This window comes from Pseudophryne corroboree, chromosome 1, assembly GCF_028390025.1.
Source record: "Pseudophryne corroboree isolate aPseCor3 chromosome 1, aPseCor3.hap2, whole genome shotgun sequence".
Lineage (NCBI taxonomy): Eukaryota > Metazoa > Chordata > Amphibia > Anura > Myobatrachidae > Pseudophryne > Pseudophryne corroboree.
This window is the reverse complement of record NC_086444.1, coordinates 831,805,238-831,831,223: the sequence shown is the minus strand read 5'-3', so window position 1 is coordinate 831,831,223 and position 25,986 is coordinate 831,805,238. Positions and strand designations below refer to the sequence as shown.

Here is a 25,986-nt window from a genome sequence, read left to right as displayed (position 1 = left end):
GAACAACCTCTGGTTGGGAGTGTCCAACAATGCCCCTAGGTGCACCATGCTCTGAGCAGGGACCAGGGAAGACTTCTTCCAGTTGATGAGCCACCCGTGGACTTGCAGAAACTGGAGCGTCAGATACAGATGGCGTAGGAGAATTTCTGGGGAATTTGCCAGGATCAACAAGTCGTCCAGATATGGGAGGATCCTGACCCCTTGACGGCGAAGTACAGCCGGCATTACGGCCATGACCTTTGTGAAGACACGCGGGGCCGTGGTCAAACCAAAGGGTAAAGCCCAAAATTGATAATGGAGGTTGCCCACAACAAACCTCAGGTACTGCTGACGCGACATTGCAATAGGAATATGCAGGTAAGCATCCTGTATGTCCAGGGAGACCATATAATCCCCAGGCTCCAAGGCCAGAACAATAGAGCGAAGACTTTCCATACGAAACTTGGAGACTCTCACAACTCTGTTCAAAGACTTGAGGTTGAGAATTGGCCGAGAGGACCCATTTGGTTTCGGGACTAGGAACAGCGGTGAATAGTACCCCTTGCCTCTTTGAGCCAGAGGCACCTGTACTACCGCTCCTGTGTCAGGAGCGACTGTACCACTGAATGAAAAGTTTTTGCCTTCACCTGATCCGAAGGGAAGTCTGTCAGGCAAAATCGATGAGGGGGACAATTCTTGAAGGATATGGCATATCCACGAGTGACGACTTACCGTACCCAGGCGTCGGAAGTGGTCTTCAACCATTCCTCGGTAAACCCTAGAACTCGGCATCCCTTTCTGGGATCCCCCAGAGGGAGGCCCACCCTGTCATGCAGCAGGCTTGTCAGTTTTGGAAGCAGGCTGACGGGCAGCCCAGGCACGTTTAGGCTTGGGCTTAGCGGTTTTGGAAGTGCTAACCTGTTTCGGGTACGCCTGACCTTTGGCTTTACCTGAAGGACGAAAGGAGCAAAAGGAAGTACTCTTAACCTTCGGCACCGAAGGAGCAGTACTAGGTAGACACGCTGTTTTAGCAGAAGCTAAGTCAGGCACTATCTTGTTGAGGTCCTTTCCAAAAAGAATGTCTCCCTTAAAAGGGAGCACCTCCAGGGTTTCGAGTCCAGGTCCACAGACCAGGACCGTAGCCATAGGATCCGGCGAGCCAAAATGGACGTAGTAGAAGCCTTGGCCGCCAGAACACCAGCATCAGAAGCTGCCTCCTTAATGTAATGAGATGCTGTGACAATATACGAGAGACACTGTCTAGAATTATCAGAAAAGTTGGAAGGCAGCTCCGCTTCCACCTCCTGAGCCCACGCTTCAATAGCTTCTGCAGCCCATGTCGCTGCAATAGTGGGCCGATGCACAGCTCCTGTGAGGGTGTAAATCGTCTTTAAGCAACCCTCCACACGCTTATCCGTCTGTTCTTTCAGAGAAGTGACGGTAGTTACAGGCAGAGCTGAGGATACCACCAGCCGCGCACTTGCAAATCTACTGGCGGGGGTGTTTCCCAATTTTTACTTAGCTCCGCAGCAAGGGGACAGCGAGCTAGCATCTTCTTGTGAGGTGTGAATTTCTTTCCTGGATTTTCCCAGGATTCCTGACGTATGTCAATTAAATGGTCAGAGTGAGGTAAAACTTGTTTAACGACCTTCTGCCGTTTAAACCTGTCCGGTTTCTTAGCGGTAGCATCAGGCTATGGGTCATCAGTAATTTAAATAATCAGTATGATAGCCTCCAATAAGTTAGGAACATCCATCCTCCTGTGAGACAGATTCCCCATCAGAAGTATCTGGATCAGAGTCTGTGGGGTCAGTATACACGCCATCCTCGTCAGACGAGGTGTCTGGGACGTGGGTGGATTGTGAGGAAGTAATAGCCCGCTTAGAGGACCCCTTGGTCTTAGGCAGGCGAGGGTTAGATTTCTGTTTAGTCAATGAGTGGTTCAATTGCTGTAACTGAGTGGACAGTTGATCTGCCCATGGCGGATTAACCACAGGGACAATATGCGATTGTACCGGCATGTGAGGTCCCATAGGGGGCGTAAGTCTAGTTACCAGCATACTTAATAACGTGGAGAAAGTGGCCCAAGGCAGGTCATTATGAACCCTCGTTGAAACAGACCCACTGGGGGGGTAGAGAGCCCCCAGAACCTGAACCCTCTGCTGCTATGTTTTCCTCTAATGTGTCTGCAGCTTCACCACCACGCATTGTGGGATCAGCCCCAGCTCCGTCGCCCCTTGTAGCTGACATACCTGAAAGCTCAATTCACAGGCAACCCAGTACAATATCAGCAGCCTAATATCTTAACAAGAACCCCCTGTGCAGTGTATTAGCACAAACAGAGAAATCACAATGTATATGGTGACTAAAAATCACAGAGAAAAATACTCAATGGCCCTCATTCCGAGTTGTTCGCTCGGAGATTTTCATCGCATCGCAGTGAGAATTCTCTTAGTGCGCATGCGCAATGTTCGCACTGCGACTGCGCCAAGTAACTTTACTATGATGAAAGTAAGTTTACTCACGGCATTTTCATCGCTCCGACGTTCGCATTGTGATTGACAGGAAATGGGTGTTACTGGGCGGATGCACGGCGTTTTAGGGGCGTGTGGCTGGAAACGCTACCGTTTCCGGAAAAAACGCAGGAGTGGCCGGAGAAACGGTGGGAGTGCCTGGGCGAACGCTGGGTGTGTTTATGACGTCAGCCAGGAACGAAAAGCACTGAACTGATCGCACAGGCAGAGTAAGTCTGAAGCTACTCAGAAACTGCTAACTCGTTTGTAATCGCAATATTGCGCGTACGTCGGTCGCAATTTTAAGAAGCTAAGATTCACTCCCAGTAGGCGGCGGCTTAGCGTGTGTAACTCTGCTACATTCGCCTTGCGAGCGAACAACTCGGAATGAGGGCCAATAAGTATATCCTGTGAAACAACTATATGAACTAATACCCCTGACGCACTTAGCCCCTTGCAGGGTACAGAATATAGGGATAGAATCTGAGTGAGATACACGGAATGGAAGTCACGCCGCAGCTGTATATGCACACACACACAGTCACATGTACAATGCAGAAATTATGACATACAATAAAACTGCACTGGACTAGCAATACTAAGTAATACTATAAAGATTAATAGATATATCAATGCACAGTAAAACACTGGATGTATATCACAGGGAACTTGTACTACATTACCTTGTATAAATGCACTGTTTCTTAACTAACACTGTCAGCAGGAGGTTATGGAGCTGCAGCAGGAGATGTCTGACTGACATCTAACACTAACAGTGTCTCTGCTGCAGCCTTTGAAGTCTTCAAAATTAACTTAAAAAAAGCTCTTCTACCCGTTGTCTGCCTGCACTGCAGGCACCAACTACAAAACTGAGCTCCTGTGCATGGAGGCAGGGTTATAGAGGAGGCGGCGCTATGCATTCTGGGAACAGTCAAAGCTTTTGGCCTGTTGCTGCCTCGGATCAAGATCCTACTCTACACCCCCGATGTTATTCCCTGTGGAACACCAGTGTACCCTGCAGCAGAAATTTAGTTATACAAAAATAATCCCCATTTCAATATATTACTTAACTCAGTAATACACAGTGAGTTAAACCTGTTATTGTCAAATAATAGGATTTTGGTTACCTACCGGTAAATCCTTTTCTCGTAGTCCGTAGAGGATGCTGGGGTCCACATTAGTATCATGGGGTATAGACGGGTCCACCAGGAGCCATTGGCACTTTAAGAGTTTGAGAGTGTGGGCTGGCTCCTCCCTCTATGCCCCTCCTACAAGACTCAGTCTAGAAACTGTGCCCGAGGAGACGGACATCTTCGAAAGAAGGATTTAATACAGATAGTTGCGAGATTCATACCAGCTCACACATGCAAGGCACATCAAGCTAACTAGCTTGAAACATTCAGCAACTGCTGAAACATTACTTACCAAGTAACAATGCAGGACATAACTAAACAAAGTAGTACCGAACCAAATAACAGTTGCAGAAAAACGAAGCGCTGGGCGGGCGCCCAGCATCCTCTATGGACTACGAGAAAAGGATTTACCGGTAGGTAACCAGAATCCTATTTTCTCTTACGTCCTAGAGGATACTGGGGTCCACATTAGTACCATGAAGATGTACCAAAGCTCCCAGAACGGGAGGGATAGTGCGGAAGCTCCTGCAGAACTGATTGACTTAACTTCAGATCATCAGAGGCCAAAGTATCGAACTTGTAAAACTTTGCAAACGTGTTCGACACAGACCAAGTTGCAGCTCGGCAAAGTTGCAATGTCGAGACACCCCGGGCAGCCACCCCATCTTAAGAGTAGAGTGGGCCTTAACAGATTTTGGACACGGCAGTCCTGCCGTAGAATAAGTGTGCTGGATAGTGAACTGAATCCAGCGAGAAATAGTCTGCTTAGAAGCAGGACACCCAATTTTCTTGACATCATACAGGACAAACAGAGAGTCTGACTTTCTGTGACGAGAAGTTCTCTTCACATATATCACCTATATCTTCAGAGCCCTTACAACATCCAAGGACTTTGATGTAATTGAGGAGTCAGTAGCCACTGGCACCACAATAGGTTGGTTGGTATGAAATGCCGACACAACCTTCGGAAGAAACTGCTGACGTGTCCGGAGCTCAGCTCTATCTTCGTGGAAGATCAAGTAAGGGCTTTTACAGGATAAAGCCCCCAATTCAGACACGTGTCTAGCAGAAGCTAAGGCCAACAGCGTGACAGCCTTCCATGTAAGAAATTTGACCTCAACCTCCTGTAGAGGCTCAATCCAACCCGACTGGAGGAACTGCAACACCACGTTAAGGTCCCAAGGCGCCATAGGCGGTAAAAAGGGAGGTTGGATGTGCAGAACTCCTTTCAAAAAAGTCTGAACCTCAGGGAGGGCAGCCAATTGTTTCTGGAAGAAAATGGATAGGGCCAAAATCTAGACCTTCACAGATCCCAACCTCAGACCCATATCCACACCTGCTTGCAGGAAGAGGAGAAAACGTCCGAGTTGAAACTCCACCGCAGGAAACTTCTTGGATTCACACCAAGAGACATATTTCTTCCAAATACGATGGTAGTGTTTAGACGTTACCCCTTTCCTAGCCTGTATCAGGGTAGGAATGACCTTCTTCGGAATGCCCTTCCGAGCAAGTATCAGGCGCTCAACTTCCATGCCGGCAAACGTAGCCGCGTAAGACTTGATAGGCAAACGGCCCCTGCTGCAGCAGGTCCTCCCGAAGCCGAAGAGCCCTTGGTTCTTCTTGCAGTAGAGTCAGAAGGTCCGCGTACCAAGCCCTTCTCAGCCAGTCTGGAGCAATGAGGATCGCTTGAACCCTTGTTCTACTTATGAGCTTTAGGATTCTTGGGATGAGTGGGAGTGGTGGAAACACGTACACTGACTGGAACACCCATGGAGACACCAGGGTGTCCACTGCCACTGCTTGTGGGTCCCTCGACCTGGAACAATAACGCCAAAGCTTCTTGATGAGACGAGAGACCATCATGTCTATTTGGGGTAATCGCCAAAGGTCTGTTATTTCCTTGAACACCTCTGGATGGAGACCCCACTCCCCTGGATGGAGATCGTGTCTGCTGAGGAAGTCTGCTTCCCAGTTGTCTACTCCGGAATGAAGATGGCTGACAGTGCCAATGCATGTTTTTCTGTCCAGAGGAGTATTCTTGTCACCTCTGACATTGCCGCTCTGCTCTTCATTCCGCCCTGTCGGTTTATGTAAGCCACTGTTGTTACGTGGTCCGACTGCACTTGAATGGCCCGATTTCTTAGAAGAGGGGCCGCCTGAAGAAGACCGTTGTAGACGGCTCTTAGTTCCAGGATGTTGATGGGCAGGCCGGCTTCCAGGCTTGACCACCGTCCTTGGAAAGTTACTCCTTGAGTGACTGCTCCCCAGCCCCAAAGGCTCGCATCCATGGTTAGAAGGACCCATTCCTGAATCCAGAACCTGCGGCCCTCCAGAAGGTGAGGTAATTGTAACTACAAGAGGAGCAAAATCCTGGCCTTCGGCGACAGACAAATTCTCTGGTGCATGTGGAGATGAGATCCTGACCACTTGTCTAGAAGATCCAGTTGGAAGGTCCGAGCGTGGAACCTCCCGTACTGGAGAGCCTCGTAAGAGACCGCCATCTTTCCCAACAGGCGAATGCATTGATGAACCGACACCAGGGCTGGCTTCAGGACATCCCGGACCATAGTTTGTATCACCAACGCCTTTTCCTGTGGAAGAAACACCTTCTGCTCTTCTGTGTCCAGGATCATTCCCAGAAAGGACAACCTCTGGGTTGGTTCCAAATGTGACTTTGGAAGGTTCAGAATCCAACCATAACTCTTGAGGATGCGTGTTGTGAGAACAATGGACTGCAGCAGCAGCAGCTTCTCCTTGGACGATGCCTTTATCAGCAGATCGTCCAGATATGGAATGATGTTCACCCCTTGTTTGCAGAGGAGAACTATCATCTCTGCCATCACCTTGGTAAACACCCTTGGTGCTGTGGAGAGGCCGAATGGCAGGGCCTGGAACTGGAAATGACAGTCCAGCAATGCGAAGCAGAGATAAGCCTGATGCGGCGGCCATATTGGAATGTGGAGGTACGCATCCTTGATATCCAGGGATACCAGGAATTACCCCTCTTCCAGACCTGATATCACCGCCCTGAGAGACTCCATCTTGAACTCCTTTAGAAAGGGGTTCAATGATTTTAGGTTCAAAATGGGCCTGAAAGAACCATCCGGTTTCGGTACCACGAAAAGGTTTGAATAGTAACCTGTGGCATGCGCAGGAGGAGGAACTGGCACAATGACCTGTGCCTCCACCAGCTTTTGGACAGCTTCTTGTAGTACAGTGCTGTCTGCCAATAGAGCTGATAAGCCTGATTTGAAAAAACGATGAGGAGGGAGACTTTGAAATTCCAGCCTATATCCCTGGGATACAATATCTATCATCCAGGGATCCAGGCCGGACAATACCCAGACGTGACTGAAGTGTCTGAGTCTCGCTCCCACTGGCCCCACCTGCAGGCCGTGCGGTCCACCGTCATGCGGAGGACTGTGACGTACCTGAAGCAGGCTTTTGTTCCTGGGAACCTGCAACGGCAGGTTTATCGGACTTAACTTGACCTCCCCTAAAGAAGGTATTGGACTGTCTGGCCTTTCTAGGCTTGTTAGGCCGAAAGGACTGTGTTGCAGATGAAGAGAAGGATTTCTTCGGAGCAGGTGCTGCTGAGGGAAGAAACGGAGACTTACCCGCTGTAGCCGTGGATTTCCACGCGTCTAGAGCTTCCCCAAGGAGAGCCTGACCTGTATAGGGTAGAGACTCCACACTCTTTCTGGATTCCGCATCGGCTGACCACTGGCACAGCCACAGTCCCCGACGAGCTGAAACAGACATGGAAGATATTCCCGCAGCCATGGAACCCAGGTCTTTCATGGATTCTACCATAAAACCTGCTGAATCATGTATGTTGTGCAGAAATAATGCAACATCATCCTTATCCATTGTATCCAAATCCTCAAGTAAGGTACCGACCACTTTACTATAGCCTTTGCAATCCATGCACTAGCAATAGTGGGACGTAATATGGCCCCTGAAGCAGTGTACATTGATTTAAGTGTGTATTCAATTTTTCGATCAGCCGGCTCCTTTAAGGCGGTAGATCCTTTAACAGGCAAAACCTCCCTCTTTGAGAGTCTGGACACAGATGCGTCAAAAATCTGCGGGTTTTCCCATTTTTTTCTATCCTCCTCAGGGAAAGGAAACGCCACCTGTACCCTTTTAGGGACCTGGAATTTTTTCTCAGGGTTTTCCCATGCTTTCTCAAATATAGCATTCAATTCCTTTGACACAGGGAAGGTTAGCGAGGCTTTTTTATTTTCAGTGAAACAGGCCTCCTCAACCTGCCCAGGTGTGGAATCATTAATATTCAACACATCCCTGATAGCCTCTATCATCAATTGCACCCCCTTTGCAAGAGATGCGGACCCCGGCAACACATCCCCATCACCGTCTGTGGTATCAGAATCAGTATCCGTGTCGTCTTGTGTGACATGCACAAGCGCACGCTTATGGGGGTATATAGCGGAGCGTCCTGAGGTACCAGAAACCGCCCATACTGCCATAGAGCTCTGCAATACCTGGGTTGCAGATTCATTACTTGCAACCCTGTCAGAAATCTGAGAAATCCAAGATTTGATAGAGGAAAACCACTCAGGCTCCCTTGCTGGTATCTGTGCTAAACCAGTGCTATCCTGATTACATGGAATGGGATCATCCTGGGAGGACAAATCCTCTGCAGCATATGACACAGTGTCCCTGGACATAGCTAAAGGAGACCACCAAACACTCTACACACACACAGGTGAGAGCAGACAGAGTTCCCCCCCCAAGAATGGCAAGAGAGACACATAGATTGGAGCCAACCCACACACAGCGCTTTTATCTGATGGGAGACCCCTTGTCAGCACTGACTGCACCTTAATAGGACACACAGTCGTATTACAGCATGTCCCCCCCCCCCCCCCCCCTTCTACAACCCCCTGGTACCGTTTACAGATAGCTTGAGTTGCTGTGGAGGGACCTGATTCTCCTTTTCAGCGCTGTGCAGGCAGGACAATGGCGCTGAACGCTGCTGGGTCCACTCTGAGGAGAAGCTCCATCCCCTTAATGGCGCTGTCTTCCCGCTCTTCATGGATTATACTGGCCTGAGGAATTAGTGCTGGCTGAGATCCAGGGACCCCGACAGCCTTCTGGACCAGTGTAGGGTGTCGCGCTGGCTCAGGGCGCCCCTCACAGCGCCGCACCATGTACCGCTGAGCCATCCCCGGAGCGCGGTTAATACTGCGCTCCTACCCTGTGCCGCCATCTTCACACCGACCCCCCCCCCCCCCCGTGCTTGCTAGGGGGGGTCGGTGTCTCACTCGCCACCAATTTTGCAGCTCTGCAAGGGGGTGGTGGCATGCTGCTGGGGCGAGCGGTCCCCTGTGGAGGAGAACGATCAGACCCCTCTGGAGCTCAGTGTCCAGTCAGCGGAGACAGTGGCTCAGAGCCTGCAGGGCGGACACTGCTCCCCCCCTCGGTCCATCGCTGCAGGGAGGCTGTTGCCAGTAGCCTCCCTGTAAAATAATAAACTCTAAAAAATATATTTACCAGGAAAACTCAGAAGAGCTCCCATAACATTTTCTGGTAGGAGAAGCATAGAGGGAGGAGCCAGCCCACACTCTCAAACTCTTAAAGTGCCAATGGCTCCTGGTGGACCAGTCTATACCCCATGGTACTAATGTGGACCCCAGCATCCTCTAGGACGTAAACAAAATTAGCTTTACTGCCAACTATGTTGCTGACTCAGAACCACATTACAAAACCATATAAGCGATGACTACAACACTAACAAAGTTACTCTATACAGAAAACAGGATTCCAAACATCACACTTCCTGGTACCCACTAAGTCAAATGACTGATCCAAGTCTTTGTCCCCTTGTGCAATATACATTTTCAGTGCTTACCAGCATCACGAGCCCATTAGTATTATCCTTGGCCACAAAACAAATGTAATTTCCTCCACATATGTCAACCTCATACTGGCCCTCATTCCGAGTTGTTCGCTCGCTAGCTGCTTTTAGCAGCTTTGCACACGCTAAGCCGCCGCCTACTGGGAGTGAATCTTAGCTTATCAAAATTGCGAACGAAAGATTAGCAGAATTGCGAATAGACACTTCTTAGCAGTTTCTGAGTAGCTCCAGACTTACTCGGCATCTGCGATCAGTTCAGTCAGTTTCGTTCCTGGTTTGACGTCACAAACACACCCAGCGTTCGCCCAGACACTCCTCCGTTTCTCCAGCCACTCCCGCGTTCTTCCCAGAAACGGTAGCGTTTTTTCGCACACACCCATAAAACGGCCAGTTTCCGCCCAGAAACACCCACTTCCTGTCAATCACATTACGATCACCAGAACGAAGAAAAAACCTTGTAATGCCGTGAGTAAAATACCTAACTGCATAGCAAATTTACTTGGCGCAGTCGCACTGCGGACATTGCGCATGCGCATTAGCGACTAATCGCTCCGTTGCGACAAAAAAATAACGAGCGAACAACTCGGAATGACCCCCACTGTTCTGTGTGTAACACAGTATCATACCCACCACAAAATCAGCCATGAGCAATCACTCTACCCTTTAAAAAAATACATTGTCATCTGTCTCCTGTTCACTCAACCCCAGACTTACTACCTTAAATCCCTACTACCTTCCTACTTTAGTGGTCTATCCATGTTACTAGGAACGAATGAGTGCTGCTAGTGTGGCGAGACCAAGTAGAGCAAGGTGTGGAACCTTTTTTCTACCAAGGGCCATTTGGATATTTATAAAATCCTTCGGGGGCCATACAAAAATTATCAACTTAAAAATGAGCCTGCCCCCAATAGATATGCCCCCAGTAGATATGCCCCCAGTCAGTAGTTATGCCCCCAGTAGTTATGCCCCAGTAGATATGCCCCCAGTCAGTAGTTATGCCTCCAGTAGATAATCCCCCAGTCAGTTGTTTTGTCCCAGTAGATATGCCCCAGTATGCCCCCAGTCACTTGTTATGCCCCATTAGATATGCCCCGTCACTTGTTATGTCCCATTAGATATGCCCCGTCACTTGTTATGCCCCATTAGATATGCCACCAGTCAGTTATTATGCCACATTAGACATGCCCCCTAGTAGCGCCACTTACACACACACATTAAAAGAAAAAAAAAACACAATACTCACCAGCCCCGCTCCTGCTTCCGGACCGTTGCCCTCCACCTGGCCGCTCTCTCCTCAGAACTATTGGAGATAATTTATGACATCTCTTCCATAACACCGCACAGCAGCACACGCACACTGCCAGAGCCGGAAGCCGGAGCTCAGGAGTGAGCTCCTGCCTCTGGCTGCTACTGAGGGTAAGAAGCCAGGCGCCCACTAGTAACAAAATCTCAGCGGGCGCCCAGATTGGTGAGCCTGGCCGGGCCAGATCAAGTGGCTCTGCGGGCTTTACACGGCCCTCGGGCCTGAGGTTCCCCACCCCTGAAGTAGAGGAAACCCTTTTAAAGTACAAGGCTTGTGCCCAATAAAATCACTGGCTGATTTAATTTTTCATATAGAAACTGCAGAACTTCCATTTTTTACACTGCAACATACAGTAGGTAATGGTATAATATAACTAATCTGTATGTTGCTGTGTCAGGGGAAAGTGATTCAGAGCAGTCGCCTATCTCACTCTACTTCACAGAAGGTAACAAAAATGTACCATGGGGGTCATTCCGAGTTGATCGCTGGCTAGCAGTTTTTAGCAGCCGTGCAAACGCTATGCCGCCGCCCAGTGGGAGTGTATTTTAGATTAGCAGAAGTGCAAACGAAGGGATCGCAGAGCGGCTACAAAAAAAAATTGTGCAGTTTCAGAGTAGCTCCAGACCTACTCAGCGCTTGCGATCACTTCAGACTGTTCAGTTTCTGATTTGACGTCACAAACACGCCCTGCATTCGCCCAGCCACGCCTGCGTTTTTCCTGGCACGCCTGCGTTTTTCCGAACACTCCCTGAAAACAGTCAGTTGACACCCAGAAACGCCCTCTTCCTGTCAATCACTCTGTGGCTGCCTGTGCGACTGAAAAGCATCGCTAGACCCTGTGTAAAACTACATCGTTCGTTGTAATAGTACGCCGCGCATGCGCATTGCGCAGCATACGCATGCGCAGAAGTGCCTTTTTTTGCCTCATCGCTGCACAGCAAACAACTCGGAATGACCACCTATGTCTCTGGCTGCATGGGAGGTCAGTTGGGATGGATTGGAGATTCAGGCTGTCAATTCCGTTGTTTTGAAACAGGTGATCTGGATATTTTAGTTTAGCACAAAATACTATACTTTCTGTTCATTTTTCGAAGCCTCCTTTTGTCTCTATACATAAACTATACCCTCATCTATTAGTAGCTGTCTGGTTATAGCTGTGACCCGTACAAGAACTACAACCCTCATAGTGCTAGACTTTATGGGGTATATCTACTAAATTGCGGGTTTATAGAAGTGGAGACCGTGTCGGACTGGGGCATGAAGGGTTAACCGAGGAATTGCAGTAGGCCCATGCTTAGGTGGGAAATACTGGCAGTGCATGCATAATAATGTACCAGATTAATAACAGTGATGCACTGTAGAAAATACACCATAGTCCATGGCAGTATAAGGTAACATATGTATAATGTATAATTCAAGCACACAGTCTGTAATCTGATATCGAGAAGAGAAGGAGGAGGCGCAGGTTACTTTTAACTATGTCGTTGACGATGTATGTACAGCACGGAGGTAGGATGATGTCACTGAACTATATCGTTCAGTATGTATAAACTACCTCGTTTGGCCGGGAGTTCAAGGGGAAACACTGACAATATCGCTCATGGGGCCTAATTCTGAGTTGATCGCAGCAGCAACTTTGTTAGCAGTCGGGCAAAACCATGGGGGTAATTCTGAGTTGATCGCAGCAGGATTTTGGTTAGCAGTTGGGCAAAACCATGTGCACTGCAGGGGGGGGGGGCAGATATAATATGTGCAGAGAGAGATAGATTTGGGTGTGGTGTGTTCAATCTGCAATCTAAATTGCAATGTAAAAATAAAGCAGCCAGTATTTACCCTGCACAGAAACAAAATAACCCTCCCAAATCTAACTCTCTCTGCAAATGTTATATCGGCCACACCTGCAGTGCACATGGTTTTGCCCAACTGCTAAAAAATTTCCTGCTGCGATCAACTTGGAATTACCCCCCATGTGCACTGCAGAGGGGACAGATATAACATGTGCAGAGAGAGTTAGATTTGGGTGGGGTGTATTCAAACTGAAATCTAAATTGCAGTGTAAAAATAAAGCAGCCAGTATTTACTTTGCACAGAAACAAAATAGCACGCCCAAATCTAACTCTCTCTGCACATGTTATATCTGTTCCCCCTGCAGTGCACATGGGGGGTAATTCCAAGTTGATCGCAGCAGGATATTTTTTAGCAGTTGGGCAAAACCATGGGGGTCATTCCGAGTTGTTCGCTCGGTAAAAATCTTCGCATCGCAGCGATTTTCCGCTTAATGCGCATGCGCAATGTCCGCACTGCGACTGCGCCAAGTAAATTTGCTATGCACTTAGGAATTTTACTCACGGCATTTTCATCGTTCTGGCGATCGTAATGTGATTGACAGGAAATGGGTGTTACTGGGCGGAAACAGGCCGTTTTATGGGTGTGTGCGAAAAAACGCTACAGTTTCCGGAAAAAAACGCAGGAGTGGCTGGAGAAACGGGGGAGTGTCTGGGCGAACGCTGGGTGTGTTTGTGACGTCAAACCAGGAACGACAATCAGTGAAATGATCGCAGATGCCGAGTAAGTCTGAAGCTACTCAGAAACTGCTACGAGGTGTGTAATCGCAATATTGCGAATACATCGTTCGCAATTTTAAGATATCTGGCACTTTGGGGGGCAATGTATATCTGGCACTGTTGTGGGCAATGTATATCTGGCACTGTTGTGGGCAATGTATATCTGGCACTGTGGGGGGCAATGTATATCTGGCACTGTGGGGCAATGTATATCTGACACAGCGGGGGCAATGTATATCTAGCACTGTGGGGGGCAATGTATATCTGGCACTGTTGTGGGCAATGTATATCTGGCACTGTTGTGGGCAATGTATATCTGGCACTGTGGGGGGCAATGTATATCTGGCACTGTGGGGGGCAATGTATATCTGGCACTGTGGGGGGCAATGTATATCTGGCACTGTTGTGGGCAATGTATATCTGGCACTGTGGGGGGCAATGTATATCTGGCACTGGGGGCAATGTATATCTGGCACTGTGGGGCATTCATGTATCTGGCACTGTGGGGCAACGTGTATCTGGCACTGTGGGGCATTCGTGTATCTGGCACTGTGGGGCATTCGTGTATCTGGCACTGTGGGGCAACGTGTATCTGGCACTGTGGGGCAACGTGTATCTGGCACTGTGGGGCAACGTGTATCTGGCACTGTGGGGGTCATATGTGTATCTGCCCCTCCCCCATATGTGTATCACGCCCACATTTTCATTGGCCACACCCCATATGCCATTTGGCCACACCCATTTTTGGCGCGCGTACCTGTAAGACATTTTTTCTACTTGCACCACTGGTAAGCAGAGAGGGAGGGAAATTAACATACTTTGGCAAATCTAAAGAGACCTGTATGTGGCCAAAAGATAAGGGTGTTAAACAGCAGAAAATGTGGTCATAGGCACTCCTCATTTTACATAATCACTTATGATGTCATGATACCATTTTGATTACAAAAAATGACATACTCATAAGCAAGTGAGTAAGGGTAATATTCTTTATCACTAATGGGTCTGCTACACATGTGGAAATGCTAGTTTCTGCATGTTTTCAGTAAAGTGCCCATTCATTGTTAGGGTTCCGATGGGGCCACCTAATATTCAGCAAAGGCCGAAAACTGAAAGTTTTCAGAAGGCATTTCTTCCCGGAGCCCGGCTCCCTGCTATGGATAAAGATACTAGGCTTCAAAGAGGGATCCAATCAGATACATCCATTATCTCATCCCTGCATGCCATGGGGCAACGCACATGCATGAACTCAGTTCACGTATGCACAACTGGCCCCGATTAGGGTAAATAGCACTGCTACTTTGGTAGCAGTGATAGGTATTGCGGTGACAGTTACTTTTCGGAGCAGCTATCCCCGCTGAATTGCTCTAGTACAGGGGTGGCCAACCAGTCAGAGACAAAGAGCCCAAAAATCTTGTTAGGTACGTCAAAGAGCCGACAGCAAGCCGAAGGTGCCCGTGCAAAAATGGGGTGGGGCCTTGTGCCTGCTAGGCCACACCCCTGGTATAAAATACAATGAAAATGCCGGATCCACATAAAATACATTTTAAGCAAAAATAAACAAAAAATACAATGAAAAAGACACTTCCACATAATATAATAAAAAATCCAGATCCATATAAAATATATTGAAAAAGCTATATTCACATAATACACTTCAGCCCCTCCATGTGTCACTCCAGCCAGCACCCTCCTATGTCACTCCAGCCAGTTATCCCATGTGTCAACGTGTCACTCCTGCTAGTACCCTCCTGTGTCACTCCAGCCAGCTCCCCCATGTGTCACTCCTGCCAACACCCTCCTATGTCACTCCAGCCAGTTATCCCGTGTCAACGTGTCACTCCTGCTAGTACCCTCCTGTGTCACTCCAGCCAGCTCCCCCATGTGTCACTCCTGCCAACACCCTCCTATGTCACTCCAGCCAGTTATCCCATGTGTCAACGTGTCACTCCTGCTAGTACCCTCCTGTGTCACTCCAGCCAGCTCCCCCATGTGTCACTCCAGCCAGCACCCTCCTATGTCACTCCAGGCAGCTACCCCATGTGTCAATGTGTCACTCCTGCTTGAACCTCCTGTGTCACTCCAGCCAGCTCTCCCATGTTTCACTACTGCCAACACCCTCCTGTGTCACTCCAGGCAGCTCCCCATTGTGTCACTCCTGGCAGCACCCTCATGAGTCACTCCAGCCAGCACCCTCCTGTATCACTCCAGTCATCTCCCCCATTATGTCTCTCCTGCCAGGATTCTCCTGTGTCATTCCAGCCAGCTCCCCCTTGTGTCACTCCAGCCCACCCTTATATATCACTACAGCCCAGTATCTGGCTCCCTCAGTTTTCAGTCGCTGTAGTGCTGCTGTGTGTCTGGCTGGAGTGCACCAGTTTCTGGATCTGTTGTGGTCAGGTGACTTTGAGCGTCGGGTGCCACATTTGAATAAAGAAACAGCCGCATGTGGCTCAAGAGCCACGGGTTTGCCACGGCTGCTCTAGTAGTTACATATCCAGCACCGCTGTACATAGAGATAAGTTAAATACTTAATTATTGAGAGTCAATAGGCCTCTGATAATGAATAGACCCCTGTAATACTGCTCAAAACAAGTGAATGAAATATAAAACACCATATTACCCCTTTCACATCTCCAATTGCGGATCCCAACCGGGAATTGGAAACGGGTCCTTCCCGGGTGGGATCCAGCATTGGAGCCTCAGCGCTGGCTTCCCTACCCGGCAATATGCCGGGCTGGTTGCCATAGTGGCGGGGGGCGGAGCCGGCACGGTGGTGGAGGTGAGTTCATCTCTGTGCCGCCTCTTCCTATGTAGTAAATGGGTCCCGGGTCGCATCGACCTGGGAACCCGTTCACACTGCCACTGACCCGGTATTCAACCCGGGAATAACCCTTCTTATTACCCGGGCTGAATTACCGGGTCAGGCGAGCCGGGAATTCTCCAAGGCCCTTTTCACATCGCACACTGACCTATGTCGACCCGGCAATATGTGAATTTGCTAATTCTTGAAAGGGGGATATGTAATAGGGTCCGAGTATGTCGGAGGTGCAGGATGCCGGCCGATATCTGACTTTTTATTAAAGAGGCAATCTTTTTTTTTTTTTTGTCTTGTAAATGAATGGCGCTTTAAATAAAATGTCTGCATTCAGACGGCATCCCACATCTCTGGCAAACTTGGCCCCCGCGACATATGCCTCCATATACTGTTCTGTCAGCTCTACAGAAGTTACTATTTAGACAGGAAATATTTGCATAGATAGCATTGATATCATGTCACATGCATTATTACAGCAAATTTTTCCAACAGATAGCATAAACGGGTAGATTCATGAAGCAGTGTAAAGAGTGGAGTAGGGGGCCAGTGGAGAAGTTGTCCATGGCAACCAATCAGCATTAGGGTAACATTTCTCAAGGGGTAAGGGTCATTGGGTCGACTCAACTTAGGTCGACAGTCATTAGGTCGACCACTGAAGATCGACATGGGCATTAGGTCGACATGCACTATGTCGACATGGGCATTATGTCAACGTGTACTAGGTCGACAGGTGAAAATGTCGACATGAGTTTTTGGACTTTTTTTGGTGTCGTTTACTTTGTAAAGTGGCAGGGAACCCGAATTAGTGCAACGTGTCCCCTCGCATGGCGAGCGACTAGGGGCAAGGTGCCTCGCTCCGCTACCGCTTTGCTCGACACAGGTTACCGTTCCAATCGCAGTCCACGTGGATCGTCAAGTATGGAAAAATCGGGAAAAAATGAAGAAAAAAATGTGAAAAACTCATGTTGACCTTTTGACCTGTCAACCTAGTACATGTCGACCTAATGACCATGTCGACCTAAGCTGTGTCGACCTAATGACCGTATCTCTTCTCAAGTGCATTCTATAAAATGATAAGTAGCAACTGATTGTTTGCCATGGGCAACTTCTCCAATCTTTCACTGCTTCATGAATCTACCCCTTAGAGCACTACATCTTTAGCATGCTTTGTATAGCAGTGTGTTTTTAACAGATTTAGGGGAATATTTATCAAATCTTGGACAGAAATAAAGTGGAGATGCTGCTCATAGCAACCAATCAGCTTATGTTATTTATATATCACAGCCTATGAAATGACAGTTAGAAGCTGATTGACTGGTACATGCAACTTCTCCACTGAATCTCTCCAAGATTTTATACATTTCTGCCAAATGTTAAAACGCAGCCAAATTGTCTTATTTTCATTTAATATTGTGTTCTGGATTAGCTTCACTATGTTGCAGCATTTGCTTCCTGGCTGGAGGGGTGTCTGCAAGAATGACAATGACTTATACACAAAGTACAGTATGGCCAACCATTATTTTGATAGCATGACACTAATGTCATCCATATGTCAGGGCAATCTGAGCCACTCAGTTTGAACCCAACTGAAACCATTTAGGGGGTAGTCTGGATTGAAGCAGTTTAGGCACCAGCTGTATGCAAAGCAAACTGAACTAGAACGAGAGGCATTTCCTACTGGATGCATGGCTAATAAGTAGTGCTTATTTGCAGTGAATAAGTAATTTGGGTACATCACATACTTAGTTTCAACCTACCAAAAAACAAGGACATTAAAGTAACATAAGAAGTTGCAAAAAATGCAAGTGCAGTATAACCGTTTGTGAAGCCATATTTTTATTTATGTTGGTTTACATACCTAAATCTACAGCAGGTAGGTACATTCTCCTCAACCATCCTTGCATTACATAATTTGAATTCACATTTAAAAAATATCTTCCAAAACGAACCACATGCATCCAATAAATATCCCCCATAACACCCCAGTGTAAAATAAATAGTTCCATAACCCCATCTTTAATTAAGAGGCGCTGTGTGACATTACTATTACAAAGTATCCACCGGCAAAATAAATTTCGTATGCCAATAAATTATAATACCCACTATAAAGTGGTTAGTAAAGTTGCTTGTTCCAGGAAAAGTTAATTTCTGGGTACTCCCCCCCCCCCCCCAAAAAAAAAAATATTAATTTTAAATAAATGTCGGGCTGGGATGAAGATGTTTAATTGCAACTATCAGATGTTGAATATATTTATTTTACTGATTCCTACTATGGCCCATACACATGGTGAGATTTGGGATATGCCCGATTCTCACTATGCGACAGGGGCTAGATTGGGATATAGTCAGTATCGCAAGCACATAATGACTGTGCTTGCGATACTGACTAAAGGCCTATACACACGATGAGATTCGGGCTATACCCGATTCTCAGTGTGCGACAGGGGCTAGGTCGGCATCGCAAGCACATAATGAGTGTGCTTGCGATACTGACTATGTGCAATTTTGGCTAAGTGTCAATTTTGACTATATCTTCTATAGAGATAGTCAAAATTGACTTGCCTGCGCAGTCTATCTATTCTTGCGAAGCCGACCGCGCATCGGCATCGAATCGGGATCGCAAGGTGACTTTCACCTTGCAGTCTGCACTAACTTTTCTTACGATTTTGACTATATAGTCAAAATCGTAAGAAAAAATCTCACCGTGTGTACACACCACTAGTTTTGCTTACTGACAGGAAAAATATTTGTTTTCAATTTAGTGCCAAACAGAGATTTTCTCATGACAATATTTACACATAGCAACTGCAGACTGCCATGCTCAGTAATGCCACTTTCATATCAAAAACTGCAGGACTTACCCGGGAATACGGTCTCGGGATCATGCAGGGACATTCCCGGGTTAGGCGCCTTTCATACCGCAATCAGCAGCCTGGCATAGCCCTGACGTCAGAGGTGACGTGGCGGGGGCAGCACTAGCATCGCATCGTCCCGGCTCCCGTTCACACCGCACAGTGAGCTGGGTTGAACGCGGGTTCAACCCTGCTCAAGAGCAGGGTTGAAATACCGGGGGCACTGGACCCGGTATTTCAACCCAGGCACCCTTTCATACCGCACATGAACACGGGTTATGCGCGTTCATGTGCCAAAAACCCGTGTTCAGAGGTGCTGGTGTGAAAAGGGTAGAGATGGTGGTACTGAGATATTCTCTTTCTGTATACATATACAGGGTATAGGGAAGCAAAGAAAGCCACAACTCATAACAATGACTGCTATACAGTACATGCTGCCCTGTGTACAGCATACATCACCACCTGTCAGTCTCTGCCCTGCAGCATTAGCAGCACAACAGTATAGTAAATGCTCTCTCACCTGTTTCACCTCTTTCTCAACTGCGTCCATGAAGGTGTGCGCGACCAGCAGCGCAATACTGACAACGAGCAGCAGCAGGGACAGCGCTCCGCAGCTGTACATTACCCACCGTGCTGCTGCCATAGCGTCTGCCGCACACACTGACGGCGGGCCAGGGAGGTGCCACCGCTGCTGTCAGCCACCGACTGAGGAAATTATTGTGACGCCCAGTGGCAGCAGGAGGGGGGTTGCTGTGACTCTACAGTAAGGATCCGTACCCTGGAAGGGGAGCAGAGTCTCCAGGACTGGTAAGCTGGCTGGGGACACGAGCTTCCCTGCTGGCTGTGTGCTCTGTGCTAGCTAGAGAAATGCTGCACGCATTATACTGTAATTCCTGCCTTCCTTCCCCTGGTCGCCTAAATAATTATAGGTTGGCCTTCTGTGTGGTGATCCTGCTATGCTGCCTGCAGCCCTGATTGCCAGTCTGCCTGCATACAGCACAACAAGCTCTGCTCTGTCCGTACTTGCAGCCTTGTCTAGTCTCTGCTGTACTTGTTGTGGGCTGGGGAGGTCAGAGTCTCTTGGTGACGCCTAGCATTATACACTCCCAGCCCCCTATGTAATTGTACTGTCACTCAGTGATCTTACATTGCAGCCGGCCAGCTGCTCTCCCGTTGTTGTGCTTTCTCAGTAGTTTCGTTTCCTAGGTTTAGTCAGTATCGCTATAGGGGTCCATGCCAGAGCACAACGCTCAGCTGTTATACTGTCAGCCCTGTGTCAGCCCTCTAATATTCAAAAAGGCCACACATTAACTTATACTCTCAGGAAAGTTGAATGGAAATAATAGTTTGGAGCAGTGACGTGCGGTTAGCTCACCGGCTGGGGAGGCACTGGCAGCTACCCCCCCAACCCCCATTGAGGGGTAAAAAAAAAAAAAGTGCAGTCCCCCCATACCACAAAAACCAGCACCAGGCAGAACCAGCCTGGAAGGGTGGGGGTGGGGGGTGGTGGTGTGGTAATGCCATAGCAGGGGAGACACTCAGTGTGGGGTCCCCCTGCCCAGCGCCGTAACTACCTGTGTGCCAGGTGTGCCTGGCACACAGCGCAGTTACCCTAAGGGCGCACGGCCAGCGGCTTGTAATGAGTCAAATTGACTCATTACAAGCCTCCTGTTGTGTGCCGTGCGCCGCGCTGGAGGAGAGCAGCAGTGCCGGAGGCAGGGAAGGAGGACGAGGGAGGGGGACTGGGGCCGCAGCAGCGCTATGTCATTGGTAGTAGCGCCGCTGCAGCAGTCCTCTCTCCTTCCGTATTGGCTGCCCGGCGCTGTCTGCCGTAATGTGTAAAAAGGGGGACGCTGTCTGCCGTAATGTGTAAAAAAGGGGACGCTGTCTGCCGTAATGTGTAAAAAGGGGGCGCTGTCTGCCGTAATGTGTAAAAGGAGCTCTACCTGGTGTAGTGGCGCTACTGTGCAGTCCTCTCTCCTTCCGTATTGGCTGCCCGGCGTTGTCTGCCGTAATGTGTAAAAAGGGGGACGCTGTCTGCCGTAATGTGTAAAAAAGGGGACGCTGTCTACCGTAATGTGTAAAAAAGGGGACGCTGTCTGCCGTAATGTGTAAAAAGGGGGACGCCGTCTGCCGTAATGTGTAAAAAGGGGACACTGTCTGCCGTAATGTGTAAATAGGGGACGCTGTCTGCCGTAATGTGTAAAAGGAGCTCTACCTGGTGTAGTGGCGCTACTGTGCAGCATAATTTGAATAATGGAGACTACTGTGCACCAGAGTATGAATTGGTATTATTTTGTGGCCACGCCCCTTCCCCATGAAGCCATGTCCTTATATATATTTTTCGCGTGCCTGCGGCACGCACTTTCCCTGTCTTGCGTAGGGGGTGCGCCAATGCCGTTTCTTGCACACAGCGCTAATATACCTAGTTACGGCACTGCCCTTGCCATGCCATTAAAGTGCCCCTTCAAGCTAGTCAGCTCAGGGCTGGAATTCCTCGGAGGTGGGGACCCCAAAAAATAAAAATGGGGTCCCCCTCCCGAGCAATAACCAGCACTGGGCTGATAGCCCAGTGCTATGCCCCGCACCCCTGGTGGCGGTGGGTGCGGGGTTCATTGTATGCTTTACAGGTGGCCTACAGGTCCCAGCAAGCCTGCCCCAGCATGCTGGCACTTGAAGAACCACAAGTGCCAGCATGCCCGGACATAAAGGGCCTGCTGGCACCTGTACAGAAAATATAAAAAAAATACACAACACTGCTCTTTTGCGTGGCCGCCACCTTCCCAGGGCTTCTGGCGTCTTCACCTGGGGGGCGCCACCTCCCCAGGGCTTCCGGCTTCTTCCTCCGGCGTCTTCACCTGGGAGGCGGCAGCCTTTAAGCTCTTATGCATGGCCGCCGCCTTCCCAGGGCTTCCAGCGACTTTACCTGGTGGGCGGCGGCTGCTAAGCTCTTTTGCATAGCCGCCGCCCATCCAGGACTTCCACGGCGTCTTCTCTCTTCAGGAGCTCTTCTCTGCTCCTCCTCCGCCGTCGGACTGACAGCCGCTGCCTCGCGCTGACTTATATAAGTCAGCGGGAGGGGGCGGGGCAATGACGCGGCGAGCCATGATTAGCTAGCGGCGGCCATCTTGAATTTAAAAATGACGCTGAGGCGCCATTTTTTAAATAAGTACCGTTTCCGCTGCCAAACTCTGCTGAATGGCCCTGACTGCCATGTCCCGCCCCCGCATCCCGCCGCCCCGCACCTCCGCCGCCAGGCCCACCGCATCCCGCATCTCCGCAGCCCGCACCTCCGCCGCCAGGCCCGCCGCATCTCGCATCTCCGCCGCCACTGACGCCCACACAGTGATTGACAGCGGATCCAGTGACGGATCTGCTGGCCAATCACTGTGGCCTCACTCACAGGGGCGTGCTTCCATAGGTTGAAAGCACATCCCTGTATGAAGCGGAACCTCTAATGGTGCCGCTTTCCCATGTAATTTCAATGGGCTTTTCCTGCCCATTGCTTGGCCCCGCCCGCGCCCACCCCCCGCTCCCATACCATTCCCCATTGACAACGGGAGACACCACGATCGGTGCCTCCCAAACACACTTTACACCTTATAATGATGAGTAAAATAATAAAGGAGATACTTACAACACAGAATAAGTGTCATAAGTATCTTCTTTGTATTATTTTACTCATTAATGACAGGGGAGGCACTGCCTCCCCTGACTGCACGTCCCTGGTTTGGAGCAGAGAAGCAAAAGGGGGGACATGATAGAAACTTTCAAATATATCAAGGGTTTTAACAAAGTCCAGGAGGGAAAAATTCTCCAAATATAGAGAAGCAATAGGACACGAGGACATGCACTGAGACTGATGGTGTATTGCACGATGAGATTTTTTCTTACGATTTTGACTATATAGTCAAAATCGTAAGAAAAGTTAGTGCAGATCGCAAGGTGAAAGGTCACCTTGCGATCCTAATTCAATGCCGATGTGCAGTCTTGCGCGGTCGGCATCGTAAGCAGGGACGTGCAGTCAGGAGAGGTAGTGCCTCCCCTGTCATTAATGTGGTTCTCCAAGTGCCAGCATGCTGGGGCAGGCTTGCTGGGACCTGTAGGCCACCTGTAAAGAACAATATTAGCATACAATGAACCATTTTTATTTTTTGGGGTCCCCACTTCCGAGGAATTCCAGCCCTGAGCTGACTAGCTTGGGGGGGGGGGAAACTTTAATGGCATGGAAGGGGGACCCCACACTGAGTGTCTCCCCTGCTATGGCATTACCCTTCTCTGGATGGTTCTGCCTGGTGCTGGTTTTAGTGGTGTGGGGGGAGCTCACCGCACGTCACTGATTGCAAGAATAGATAGACTGTGCAGGCAAGTCAATTTTGACTATCTCTATAGAAGAGATAGTCAAAATTGACACTTAGCCAAAATCGCACATTGGTGGTCATTCCGAGTTGTTCGCTCGCTGCTAATTTTAGCAGAATTGCTAATAGGCTAAAATCCGGCAGTTCTGCGTATGCGTATGCACAGCAGGGCGCACACGCTAAGCAATTTTACACAAAACTATGCTATTTTACTCAAGGGCGAACAAAGCTTTTCAATCGCTCTGCTGATCGTAGTGTGATGGACAGGAAGTGGGTGTTTCTGGGTGGAAACTGGCCGTTTTCAGGGAGTGTGCTAAAAAACGCAGGCGTTCCAGGTAAAAACGCAGGAGTGGCTGGAGAAACGGAGGAGTGGCTGGCCAAACGCAGGGCGTGTTTGTGACGTCAAACCAGGAACTAAACGGACTGAGGTGATCGCAATCTAGGAGTAGGTCTGGAGCTACTCAGAAACTGCAAGGAAATACTTACTAGAAGAATTGCTAATCTTTCGTTAGCAATTCTGCTATGCTAAGATACACTCCCAGAGGGCGGCGGCCTAGCGTGTGCAATGCTACTAAAAGTAGCTAGCGAGCGAACAACACGGAATGAGGGCCATAGTCAGTATTGCAAGCATATAATGAGTGTGCTTGCAATGCTGACTATGTGCCGACCTAGCCCCTGACGCATAGTGAGAATCGGGCATAGCCCAAATCTCACCGTGTGTATGGGCCATGAGTGAGACTGGAAAGGGGAGGTTCGGGGGAAATTTGAGGAAAAATTACTTCACAGAAAGGGTAGTGGACAAGTGGAATAGTCTCCCATCAGAGGTGGCAGAGGCCAGGACAGTAGAGCAATTTAAACATGCATGAGATAGACATAAGGATATCCTTACAAAGAAATAAGGATCACATAAGTTTTGAGATAAAAATATGGTTAAAAAAAGGGCAGACTAGATGGGCCAAATGGTTCTTATCTGTCGTCAAATTCTATGTTGCTATGTTTAAAGAAACACGTTATAATATATACCTTTTAAACAAACATAACATATAACAAATAAATATAACAAGAAGCAGGAAGGAATTTTGAGCAGCAAGTGACTGTTGCCCATCAGTTTTATTGTGACTAATTTTTGGATCCGGTCCATGTCAGTGCTGTAAAACATGGCTGAAATGTGCCCTGTGCCAGTACGTCATGAGAATGACATCATTATGACATGCAGAGGGGGCGGAGCCAACAGCACGGGTGAGTGCAGCGCTGACTGGAGCGCATAGTGGCTTACTTTTTAAGGGGTGTAGTAGGAGTGTCCGCTGGGCGAGCGCTAATGAGCCCCTTGCGGGCTCGCTGCGCTCGCCACTCTGCGGGCACGGTGGCGCTACGTGCGCCACGCTATTTATTCTCCCTCCAGGGGGGACCCCCAAGAGGGAGAATGTGTCGGCATGCCGGCAGTCGGCAGCGCCGGGATCCTGGCCAGTGGTATACTGAAGACCACCTCCTTTGAAGGGGTCTATTCATGAAGCAGTGAAAAGTGTGGAGAAGTGAGCAAGTGGAGAAGTTGCCCATGGCAACCAATCAGCATTGAAGTAACATTTATAATTTGCATACTATACAATTGTATGGAGCAGCTGATTGGTTGCTATGGGCAACTTATCCACAGGCTCACTTCTCCACTCTTTTCACTGCTTCATAAATAGACCCCTCTGAATCTCCTATCTGGGAGAAGCCAGGAGAGGAGATACAGGTTACCACTTTGGTCGGGCAAAATGAAGTGATTTGCAGGTCCACGGGGAACTCCCACGCCCTTCCATGCTATTTGAGTAACTTACCTACACTCGCCTCACACACTTTCTTAACTCACACAACTTATTGTTCCCACATCAGTTTGGCTTTCCTTTCTAACATGTAAAAGCCTAATATATATATCCTATATTAAACACTCTAAAAGGTTAATGAACACAGTACGCAATTGGCGTATGGAATACCGTAAGAGTACGCACGTAGCGTACAAACGCTTAGCCGTGGACGAGACGCACGAGCGGCACGTTCACTCACGGCTTAAAGCGTAAAGGCAAGCACGCTATAGGCTGCCGACTAACGTAATGATACGCTATCAGCGTAGCGGACGCTCGAGACCACGAGGAGATCACGAGCGGCGCTGACGCTCACAGAGTTAAACCTTTGTAACAATATCATAAACAATGTACTTAAATTGTAAACCTTTGTGCAGTGATAAGGTGTAAATGCAACACAGTGTAACCTTGTTAGTTTAAAAGCTGTATGAGCGATTCTTACGCTCTGAGAACCCTTTAGCAATATAATAAACACTCAAATACCGGTCTAAGGGTCTAACACCTTTTAAGGGAGAGAATGAACGTTCAATCGCAAAAGAATACACAATACAAGTTATACACTACCAAACTAACATAAAATACCTAACCGAGTTACTACACGTTAAAATACAACAAAGACACAATTACATTTAAAGGGGGAAGGAGAGAGAGAATGGCTTACAACAAAATAGGAGATAAATATGGTTGCAGAGAACTTACGCACAAGGGGAACAATCGCAAGCGCCTTTCTGGATATCCAGCTCC

General features: G+C 48.6%; 1 protein-coding gene across 1 annotated transcript in view; it reads right to left on the bottom strand.

Moving 5' to 3' along the window:
• The window catches only part of SCARB2 (scavenger receptor class B member 2), a 195,804-nt gene extending 175,689 nt beyond the window's left edge, over nt 1-20,115 (bottom strand). The window contains exon 1 of the mRNA XM_063919779.1: nt 19,561-20,115. Coding sequence (XP_063775849.1) covers nt 19,561-19,683 — 123 coding nt within the window. The 5' untranslated portion in view covers nt 19,684-20,115. The remainder of the gene's footprint in view (nt 1-19,560) is intronic.
• Between the last annotated feature and the right edge of the window lie 5,871 nt (nt 20,116-25,986).